At 34.1% G+C, this 12,276-nt stretch overlaps 1 protein-coding gene across 4 annotated transcripts in view; it reads right to left on the minus strand.

The window, feature by feature from the left end:
• Nucleotides 1-3,223: 3,223 nt before the first annotated feature.
• LOC108781683 (rap guanine nucleotide exchange factor 2) overlaps nucleotides 3,224-12,276 on the minus strand; it is a 125,771-nt gene continuing 116,718 nt past the window's right edge. Inside the window, exons 14-19 of one of the 4 annotated variants that reach the window (XM_018549733.1) lie at nucleotides 10,463-10,762; nucleotides 10,062-10,379; nucleotides 8,779-8,895; nucleotides 7,531-7,692; nucleotides 6,051-6,314; nucleotides 3,224-4,070 (exon numbers count right to left, since the gene is read on the minus strand). In XM_018549733.1, coding sequence (XP_018405235.1) covers nucleotides 4,039-4,070; nucleotides 6,051-6,314; nucleotides 7,531-7,692; nucleotides 8,779-8,895; nucleotides 10,062-10,379; nucleotides 10,463-10,762 — 1,193 coding nt within the window. In that variant the 3' untranslated portion in view covers nucleotides 3,224-4,038. The remainder of the gene's footprint in view (nucleotides 4,071-6,050; nucleotides 6,315-7,530; nucleotides 7,693-8,778; nucleotides 8,896-10,061; nucleotides 10,380-10,462; nucleotides 10,763-12,276) is intronic. The other 3 variants (XM_018549734.1, XM_018549735.1, XM_018549736.1) reach the window with 3 other exon arrangements.

Consider the following 12,276-nt stretch of genomic DNA (forward strand, 5'->3'; position numbering starts at 1 on the left):
GGCAACTCTAATAAACTACCGCTCATGAATTAAATTGATTGACAATTTAATAATTAATTGATGGTCTTTTGGCATCTTATATCGATGTTAAACTATATTAAAATTTGAAAATAATAATTCTCATTGCGAAAAATATTAATTCGGCCGGAAGAGTCGAACCCGGATCGCTTGCTTTACGCGCAGTTTAGAAAGACTACATATATAAAATTATATATATAAGCAACTAAGATCCAAGCTAGACTGTTATAGGCTTCGTATTCGTATTAGTTATACAAATATATTTTTTCAACTTAAATTTCACAAGACTTTTATTTTGATAAATTACACATCATATAACGTGTGTGTACATTTAGTGTTCTTTTAATTGAATAAACGAAACGAAAAACGTTAAACAGCCTGATTACACTATCCGATCCAAAAATTTAATTTTAAATAAAAGATATCAGAAAGATATTAATATCAAATATAAAATACATTTTGGGAAAAAGAAATTCCACAGGCAATGTGCCGTTCAAGTCGTAATTTCACGTGTAGCGAGTCAACTAACCCCTGACTGTCAGTTGGTTCCTGTCTAAAGCAACAGGTGCGCTCGTCAACCGCTGGCTGCCATGCGGTAGTCGCACAAACGCATTTCTTGCATTTCAAATCACGATATTTTCGGGATCGCAAAAAAGCACATCATAAGCACATTATATTTTAAATTTTCTCCCTAATGAATAATATTCGCACATGCGTCTTAACGTAAAGAAATGGTAAATAAATTCACCGCCGATTCCTTTAATTATCCATATATTATTCTACTGAAAGGGATTTACATTAATGGGACTGTAACACCTCTATGCGCGTAAGTCTACAAATGGTAATCTTAAATATGCATTCGATATAACACTTTGCCACTTATATAGTGATCGGTAGACTTCCTCTTCTCCTCTCTATACGTAGAGTCAGTAGATAGATTATACAAAACATCGTCGTACAAAATAGTAGTAGTTTCACTTATCAATTTCGTTCCAATGGATAACCCGCTATATACGGTGTCGACGAACATCGATTGCAATCAATGTTCGTCGCGAAATACTTGCGCTTCACTCTTCGAACGCGTGAGAGTTCTAAGAAACATATTCCCACGTTTTTAGAGAAATTAACGCTTTGTGGTCCTTTGTATTTCGAAAAGCGCCTGGCTCTTCACTTCCAAACAAATATTCCAGAAAAACATAAGATATCTAAAGAATGTTTGAAAGAGTGATTCTTTGAGAAGATAGATTATAGTGCGCGCTTGTTAGAGACACAATAATCTTTTTATAGCATCTTTTAAGACGTTTTATTTTATCATACTACATATATGTATATATATCACGACAGATAATAACTTATTTTCAAAATATAAAATCTCTTCTCTCTGCTTCTTCTTTGTTATATTTCACGAAATAGAAATGTGTATACGTGTATATGTACCTTAAAGAGAAGCCAGTGTTAAACTTTGTACTATTGTATATTGTTAATAAATAAGCGTAAGAAATGGATCTTGTGCAGGATAGGATCACACAATGATCGAACGAAACTGAAAAGACGAGAGACATTGTACTTATGATTCAAGTTTTATTAAACAAATTAAATACAAAAGATTTTCTGTTGCCTGCTATCCGCGTTATACAGACGAATATATCTCGGAGTTATAAATAATTAAAACAACAGAATGAGACATGGTATAAATAAAATAAAGAAAGAAACAGCGGAAGAAAATGCAGCCCGTCTTAACTTCCATTTCCCAAACGGTAAACATTCTCGCGTGTTCGCATTATATTGTTTCTTATAAAAATCACTAAAAGAAAAGAGCAAGAATTAACTGTAAAGCGTCCAGGCTTCTTCAATTCGAGATTAATAAATTTATAATGCTATATCACAAGGTTTACATGATTTTACTGCAACAACACAAAATTGAATTTTCCACTGAGAATTCTGCGTTCCAACTGATATCGTAAATAATATTTACATTTTATATATTCTTATATAAAAATTCCTATTGTTTACATGAATATTTCTTACATTAAAAAAAATTGTTACAAATATGTATCTCGATTATAATAAGCAAAATAGTATTTTCGATATCCAGAATTCCCAAATAAAAATTCAGTGATTCTTCTCAAAAGTTATAAATGCATGTGGAATGATACAGAGCCTGGTACTTCTAAAATGCAAAAGATAACGAAAGAAGAGTAAAGATAAAAATATATTTATCGCATCAGACCTTAAGAAAAGAAAATGATTTAATTTTTGACACTGCATGACGAAGAATCTTAATTATCAGTAAATACGCTTAAAATTTTTTTTCGAGAATGTTGGATATTAATATTTAAAAGTCGTTAGGATATGTACAAAGAGATATAATATACGAATATATATGAAGTGTGTATGTGTGTATATGTGTGTATGTGTGCGCGCGCGTGCGCGGTGTGTGCGCGTGCATGTGTACGTACACACATTTGTATCTGTGTATATATAATATACATGGATAAATCTACTATAATAAAGCCAACCGCTTCCCTCGTACCGACATGTAAAGTAACGAAAATTTTTATTTCTTCTTTTTATCATTACCCTCGAATTCTATGAAATGCGATTTAAAGAAATTTCTTTCATACATTGTAAATTACACTCGTAAAATTGAATTAACCTTAATTATTTATAAAATAACAAAAGAGTATAAACCCGATGATAAAGTATCAAACTAAAGGATCGATGGTAAAGTATCGACCCAAAGGTTGAAATTAGAAAAATAATAATTTTGCAAGTTAAAATTAGTTATGCGTTCTGTAAAAATAAATGGAGCACATCATTTCGTGACGTGTAAACGAATATACTTAAAAAGATCACGCTATTGTAAAAAAAAACAATTACCTCGATCGTAGACTTCGAGAACCTCTTTTTCTTTTGTACTTGATTATGTCGTCATTAAAAAATTCAGCGAAACCATAAAAATACTTCAACTTTCCTTATAAAATTTGAATTGTCTGTACCAGAGTCAGATTGGCAATAGAAATCTTTTAAAAGGAAGGCGCTTAAAATGGAATAAACTGTTTCGACTAACGTAAACGAAATCTAAAACGATTATGAGACGTTTCCATTTTTTTACTGATAAAAAGACGAATCTTTTTAACTATTAAATATATAATATTGATGAAACTTTTGTTTTTTGTGTTTTTAACACAAAAGCTAATCGCACTATTCTAAATAATGAATCTTTGTCTTATTTCTCGTAATTCTTCTGCTCCTCTTCCCTAATTATAACACTATGCTATTTACACCAACTTATGCTATTATGGGATACTAAAGATTAGCCTACTAAGTATATATTACAGGACACGCCATCATACTTTCTCTGGCGACACGCAATATATATATATATATATATATATATATAACATCTTTGGACTTGGTTTTATTACACATTTATATAGAATATTACGATCATTTTCTCTCCTCTTGTCTAATTCACTTCTCGCTACCTCGTAAAAGCCCACGATCACTTACTTGAGAAATGTTTCTTCAGTCTAATAAAAGAAAAGTATTCTCCTACCGTCTTTTCTCTCCTGCTTATCGACATTTACCAGTTATTTGTCGCTTTCCATGGTACGTTGTACAAATATTTTAACGCTTGAGATTCTCGGTGATTCCTTCAGTTTCGTCGCGGTGACCCTTGGAAGACAAGCGTTCCGTTTAAATAAGAATAAACGCTTTTTCTCGTAGTAAAAAATCTAAGTAGATTCCATCAACATTAAAAAATGACCAACGCTTCAAGAGATAAATATCATAACGACCAAAAGCCATTAAATTAAGATACTACAAATACAAAACGACATTCGCCGTTATAGAAAGAAAGTTCGTGAGCGTCATCGATCTTTCTTGCATTCTCTTTTCGCTTAACGGTTCGTGCATAGCATCATCCGGAAATGATTTCTCTTTTGGCCGTGCAAAAGAAAAAGTATAACAAAATTAACTAAATGATAATTAAGACTCGGCGAAATTCGTGGATCTCATTTAAACCGCCGACACTTGAGCGTCCTCGTCATCTGCAACATTTCAAAATGCGTTTTAGTAAATGACATATTAAAGTGCCATATTATGATAAAAGTACGAGAGACTCTAATTTGTATCAATATAATTTAACAGTTGTAATGCTGTTCAATTTATTAATATCAATTCAAATCGAAACAAAATATATCATAAAAATATTTCAATGCAATGTTACAGTGATTGATAATGCCAAGATTTCTGCTAAAGAAAACTATTGCTAGAAATTTCATACTGCATAATGCAATATCCTATGTAATGGTGTGTGTGTGTGTGTGTGTCGCACAAATCAATCTATAAGATGCAATAAGTTTTTAGAATAATTTTATTTCCGTCAAAATGACAAGACTGTGAGCCGATATCTTCCACAATATAAACTCCCTCTATCCGTAAGCAAAAGATAAATATTATTTTTTGTGTGTGATTGTACAAGTTAAATTTTGTAAAGTTGTATTTATGTTAGTAAAAAATGGAATAAACTTTAGAGAGCCAAAAAATCATGTTTTTAATAAAATTTTTAGTAAAAAGTAAGCAAATCATTAGCAAATATTTATGAAAAGTTAACCAGACTTTACTTTTTTCATAAAAATGTTATCACAGCTCTTTCCAGACAGTACTAATGTTGAAAATCGGAACATAAGATATTTTAAGGACATCTTTAAAATTGTTTATATTCTCTCTCATTTTGAATACATGTGATGCTCTAAGTTTGTTCTAAATTGCATTCTTTTTTTCTCGTAACACAAAATATAAATACGTCTTTAAACGAATCAACTTGTACAATGATTGAAATGATTGATAACGTTTAATCTTCGTATATAGATGAAGGAAAATTCAAGCTACACGTGGGAAATAATGATTTACAATATTGTCATTTTGACAAAAACAAAATTATTCTCGAAACTTTATTGTCGCATCTCATAGATAAGCTATTTATATTTATTTTTCCATATCATTATGCGTTAGAATCTCTCGCCTATAAATACGTATAATGTATTGCATTTCTAAAATTCTAAATTACATTATTTTAAAATAGATCAATTCGAGAAAAATAAATAGTTGATGCAAACTAAAATAAACAAAGAATAAAAAAACGTGCGACAGGAACAAGCAGCATATCATGCCTCGACATCACGCAAAAGATGAACAAATCGCAAAATTTAATATATCGTAATGTTTCAATGCAAAATTCAATGATGATAGGCAAGCTTGTGTATTATGCAATGATCATTAACATAAATATTGACATAACGCAAACAAATATGATTATACATCACAAAACTGTGCTTAATAAGTGCTACATAACAATCACACTGATTAAATACAAATTTTACAATATGTTATATAGATATTTCGCTCATTTTACAGGTATTAAATATAGTATTCATTTAAATTGTGTAATAGCCACATAATGTCCGTTAATTAATACTGTCATTGTGTTTACAACTACGTTCAATATTATGTTCAAATATGTGTTCGTTGTTCAATCAAAATTTTGTTCAAATATATTAAGTTGTCATACAACAAGTTTTTTTTAGAAATGGAAAAGATTATTTCAGAGAAAATGGCTTGCAAATATTTTTAAATTAGCATTACACATATTAGAATAAAAAATTATAATCCTAAAAATAGTTATACAATACATACATATCCGTTTTAAATGTGTATAGAAAAATTGGAAATATGTAATATCAAAATAATAATTATATGTTCAATGCACGCACGATAAAACATATCAAACAGGAAAAAGTAATAAAAATGTTGCAAATTAATAGTCATGAGAGTACAATTTTTACAAAAGCTATTCTGACAGTAGTAAACTGACAGAGTGCTTTCGCCAACAAATCAGCACTCCTCGCCGTGTGTGAAAGTTGACAACGAGAACGTAAGAAGCCTCAACGAGCGTAAATCGAATATATGTATGTGTGTATGAGGGTGAATATAAACCGTGTGTAAACGGTACAACGATTTTGCAGTACCATCTTCGTGATCGGTGCCTCGATAGGTGACCCCCTCGTGGCTGTTAGCACGACCGAGTCTGTGTAATCTCGCCATCTGCTGCGCAACTTTGTATGCCGGTGGTTGACGACATTGCGGTGTGTTACTCATGCCAGATCGTATCGACGATGTCATGTTGTTGCCCATCACGGCACTCATTGTCATTATGGTCGTGGTCCCTGCTCCGGGCGGTGGTAGCGGAGCTGGCATCCCTAGGCCCATGTTTACTCCTAATCCCGTAGTACCTGAAAACCCTCGACTCTCTCGATCTCTCTTCATTCCGTGCCGCCTTTCCTCGCCTTCTCAACATCCTCCATCTCGTTGTTGATAAAGTAATTCACTTACCACCGCGGATATAGCGTTTGTAAACGAGCGAGAATTTCAAGAAAAGCGAGTAAATTTATTTCCACTTATACTCATTCTAATCAATGGAGTATCAAGAGCCAAAATACAATATTTTGTATATTGTATAAAATTATAACATTAAATATTAAATGCATTATTTTACAAAATAAATTATATTTAAAAAAGTATAAAATAAAAAGTTGTTTTTATAGCATTGTCACTTGACTCTCTATGCATTTATTTATTACTTTTACAACGCAATATTTATTTACGTTACCATCTCTTCTGTTAATATTCAATATGGCCAACTATATTGATTAAAATGTATCTTTTATCTTTTTCATCCTTTAGAAGTAACACAAAAAATTACACCACTTGACAAATCATTGATGTCCGTTTCTACCAATGTAAATTAACTTTAATTTCAATTCAACTTACTCTTCATCTTTTTCTAATTCTTAGAACTAGAAATAGATAAAGATTAAGCTACATTAGTAGAAACAAATCTGAAAAAGATAACAGATAATTGCGCTCGCTTCCAGCTGAGATCCACGAGAAATACGCGATACGCGAGTTTAATGGAAACCGCAAAAGACATTCATCGCTACCCGCCACACACAATCTACCCAAGAGAAAAGAAGCAGACATACTATTTTATATTAGTATCTTTTAAAAAATACTCAATTATCTCCGCTAATACTACGGTATACGTAAATGGAGCAAGCTTGATGCAACGCGTTGTATTTCTAGGCCACACTAGAAACGAATGCCAGTGCTACATTTATCGCCAGCGTGCATACCAACAGATTCGTTTGATAATAATTGATAGTTTTACATACACGGCAACGTCACGCACCAGAGACTAAACACACCGATTTTTCTTGAGAAAGGCAATCTCAAGTTACTTACAAAGCTCAAGCTATACATTAAAGACGCAGAAAACCAAGATTACTTTCTATCGTTCGCAATACTTTAATATGTTGTGTCACATGCATGAGCCATACTGTTTGCATCTTCAAAATAATGTATTCTGCTTTGAAGCAGCAGATACAGCAAGATCAATGAATCAATGCAAATCAGTTAAACGAAACAAGAGGCAGACAGTCGCGAACTCACCTTGAGGAGTTGGGGGTTGGTGATGATGATGATGATCGTGATAATGTTGGTGATGGTGATGATGGTGGTGATGATTGTGGTTGTGATTCTGATTGGCGGGAAGCGGAGGTAACACTGCTACCGCGTGAGGGAACGGAGGTGCTCCGCCTCTTATAACAGACCCTGCACCATATATACAGAGGCCACATACGACATATTTCTTGTTTACAAAATGTACAAACTTGTGCCGTTACCGAAAACACGAAAAAAATTCTCGGAACAAATCGCCTTTATGCGATGCAAATATTTTCAAAAGCGCATGATTATGACGAATAACACATGAAATACCGCCTGTGTGATCAAGTGAGTAGTAATAAGTTATAGAGCGAATTTTAGAAGCGACGAAACTTTAAAAAGCGATTAAAAGCACAGTTACTATGCTATATATGCAGCGCTCGATGACGTGAATATCGATACAACATACGACACGCAAGATTTAGTAATAAGATTTCATTCTTTATTTGCACTCGTATAATATTTACAGTAATCCGTTTAATACTTGAAGGTACGTGGCCATGGGACATACGTTTTTCAGCGATGAAATTTAGCCAATGACATAAACAGCAAATAATTGTAATAAATAATACATCAACCAAAACTCTTAATATTTAATATTTAGCAGAGAAAATAACTGAAATTAAATATATGATATATATATATATATATTTATTGCGTAAATAATTTATAAACTCTAATCATAACTGTAAATATTTAAGAATAGACACTAGACATCTCGAACGATTTAATTCTCGATGCTACAGCATCAAACACAAAAATCACTTTCATATGTATAGCATGAAAATCTAGACACACCAAAATAATAATGCACTAATTTCGATTCTAAATAATTTCAATACTTTTATTCAATACAAAACAACTGACACGTAACCATCTGGCATCATAAAAATAGATAATGCAAAAATTAAAATCAATGTAAAATAATATAAAAATGAACGGACAGGTATGTAAACAACTATAAAAATTTTACATAGTAAAATGTATTCAGCTCTTGTCATAAACGCGGCAAGAAAAATTCGATTGTCAGTGCCAGTTTTCGGTCCGATGGCATCAAACATCGCGAAAGAAACTACTGTCTCTACTATTCTACTACGGTATGTATATCTACGGATCGGGCAAAAGAAACAGCACACGAGCACACTTCGCCATAATCTGTTCTCTCGTTTCACTTTCGATTTTTTGATTACGTACCTTGCAGAGCGGAGTGTCGTCTTTGCGATGGCGGTGGGCTGCCGCCTGCTTCCACGCTGCTCCCGCTGTGGCTGTCCAGCTGAGTGCTATGACCACTGTCACTGCTCGTCACCGAACCTACGCACAGGTTCCCAAGACACTTCTATCACTACACACGTTCTAACCGAAGGATTACGCCCTGATGCGACCGCTAAATGACCTTATTGTCTAGTCGCGACGCTTATTTGCCTCATTAATCCGTATCTTTTATTCTAAAGAATTTAAAGTAAACTGTTTCACAAAGAGAGTCGATGCAAGAACGTGATTTAAGCTGATTATTTCGCCGCACTCCAATTGCACGTCTTTCGCATGTTCCTATCTATTGTATATCTCTTTCTTGCCATCTACAAGCATTTATATCCTATCATTGGCAGAACGTAATCAACAAGTATATCTTATGTGTACGACTGTAACGCCGTGTTAAAATTACAACTAATGATATTTTACTGATTCTCTATGCAATGTTTTCAGAAATCAACTTATACTCATTTAAACACTTAATTTATCGTTCAATATAGACTACGACTGTGCAAATTATTTTATTTTCTATAACATTTACGAATTAAAATTATCAGGATTTATTGAAAATTGTCTACTTCGATTGCAGCGCTGTAGATACACCGATCTCATTAAAATACAATTCCGTATGTCCCATGGTATGAGAGTTCAAGTCGAAACTGCAGTTCGTGAAGTTAAGTTCAAAATATATTCTCTCTCTCACTCACACACACACACACACACACACACACACACTCTCTCTCTCTCTCTCTCTCTCTCTCTCTCTCTTTCGTAACGTCTGATCAAAAAGAAAAGCTCGCGCTATAAGTAATCGGCGTACAAGATGCATGTGTGAGTGTCGTGTATATATGAATCAACTAAATAACATGGAACATTTATGAATTGCGTAAACGGCTGTGCAGCGTGCATAATAATGAGACTCCTTGTTGCGATACCTGACCAGTGTTAAATAACGAGCAACGAAAGTGCGTGATGGTGCTTTGCGAGATGCGTGTCTAAATCGATTTAATCAATTAACATTTATCCGTCTGTCAATAAAATCTAAAAAGTCAATATGATTTATAAATAAAAAGCTATTAAAAGTACGCAAAATAAAATAACTGAGAGATCTATTTAGACGGAACAATCTAAATATATCTTTAGGTAAATCTAAAAAAAAAAACATTGTATTGGACAGCATCATCTCGCATCAAACCATATTTCATAAAGAAAAAGGTCGTACTCACCACTTGTTAAGGTTTTTCTTAACGGCTGGAGATTGCTCAAACTAGTTACACTACTGCTCTCTGCACTGAGATCGACAGGCGGTGGTAAGCTAGCAGGTGTATCGCTGTGGGATCGTTCGTGCATTGGTACCCTGCTGCCGGAACCTACTCTTCTAGGTGCACCTGGACTAGGTTCTAAACCACTCGAATGCAACGCTAATCCAGGTACAGGTAGCGGTGGTGCACAGTGCTTAGGTTGATATGGTCGTGTCTTGTGAGGATCAGACAAAGCCAACATCTTTCTAACTGCTTGTGGCGACGCGGCGCCGAATTTTGTACCTGAAAAATTCATAATATATAAATATAATATAAATTCTTCACAAAAAATATATTACAGCGCACAGTTGTACAAATTCACCAACCTTGTATACTCTTCCTGCCTTCACTGGTACTACTGGCGCTACTAGTAGTTGACAGAGTAGGCGATGGATGCCTCCTTCCCCGACTGCCACCCAATGGTACCGCAGCTGCAACTGCAACAGCTCCTGCATGTGGCTCGCAATCGACAGAAAGTTGATGTAACCGTTCTTCATCGGTGATCACTTTCATATTCGCAAGATAGGCCTTCACTCTTCGAACCATCTGTGCTTCCTCAAACATTTTTTTTGGATTTGGTGCAGCCGTGGATTTTTTTCGTCGTTTCACTGTCGCAGTTTGGCCACCTAAATCGCAAATGTATAAATATTGTATTTAACAACATAAGAAACTCAAATCAGTATTGAACAAAGGCCAATGCGAGCCACGCCGCAATTATGAGCATGTAATATTATGTTTTACATTATTAGTATAATTACCAGGGTTGGGTAGTGCTAAATTAAAAAGTTAAAAGTTAAGTTAAAAAGTTAATTAATTTTAATTTAACTTAGTTACATTTTAGACTCCTAACTTTTTAACTTTATTTAGTTACATTTTATCAGTAAGTAACTTTTTATTAATTTTTTTTAAGTTAAGTGTCAGACACAATACGAGCAACACGTAACCAAAGATACGAATTCCGGCCGGCTTGCAGCACGCGATCAGTGCCTGCGGTGGCATGTAACACATAACCAATGATGCGAATATCTACTTACAGCACGCGATCAGTGCCACCGTATGCAGACACTGATCGCGTGCTGTAAATAGATATTCGCATCATTGGTTATGTGTTACGTCACTCTGTTTCGTGTTGATGAATGGCGCTGTTGACGTCCTGCAAGTAGAGGCTCTTTATTGTCCGCAAGCGGACACGAGTTTGCATCACTGGTTCTAACTTGCAGGACTTGCAGCTTGCAGTAGTTTATAGTCACTTGTAGTTTGCTGCTGCATTTATTCGGTTCTAATAATAAGAGTTTGAGGATTTATGCAAAAACGCAATGAGTGTAGACATTGATTATATATATATATATATATACATACAATATATATATATATGTGTATATATACAAACAAAACATATTATTATATATATTATTATTGGTGTACAAATTAGTTCGGTCCGTTTTTTGTGTTCAAAAATGCATTTACTTCAAAACAAAATGAATAAACAGATTAATTAAAGTATTGCCCATCGCTGGCTACTACTTTTTCCCATCTCTCAGGCAATTTTCGAATTCCATTTCGAAAAAATGACTCGTCTTTGGAAGCGATCATCTTTTGGAAAACGGACCGAACTAATTTGTACTCCCATAAATAAAAAAGAAATTGGTAAAAATGTAGATTAGGGGAGCCTCCCCCAATGACCTTGACATATGTTGTCAAGGTCATTACTCTGAGTGACCTTGAGGAAGCTTTAACCGTCGGACCTAACTCGTTAAAAAGTTATTAATAAAAAAAGTTTCAAAATTAACGTATCATTTCTGGAAAATTATACGTGTTAATGTATCATTTCTGCCATATATGTATTATAACAAGTACTATTTTTACACGCACGCACACACACAATATAACAGACCGAGAATAAATGCAATCAAAATGAATATAAGAGGTACACTTCTTACCATTTATGAATCACTATTCTACACCTTTCCCTGTTCAGAAATGTTAAACTTTCCACGCGAAATAACTTTCACCCCCCCCCCCCTCCCCTGCACAGGGGCACACGACTTCTACGATTGTACTGTTGCTATGATAGTACTGTCGGGGCAGACCTCTGTGACGGTGTGGGTGCGGGGGGGTGGCCGAAGGCCACCTCCTTGCA

The sequence above is a fragment of the Cyphomyrmex costatus genome, unplaced genomic scaffold, assembly GCF_001594065.2.
Source record: "Cyphomyrmex costatus isolate MS0001 unplaced genomic scaffold, Ccosl1.0 scaffold871, whole genome shotgun sequence".
Lineage (NCBI taxonomy): Eukaryota > Metazoa > Arthropoda > Insecta > Hymenoptera > Formicidae > Cyphomyrmex > Cyphomyrmex costatus.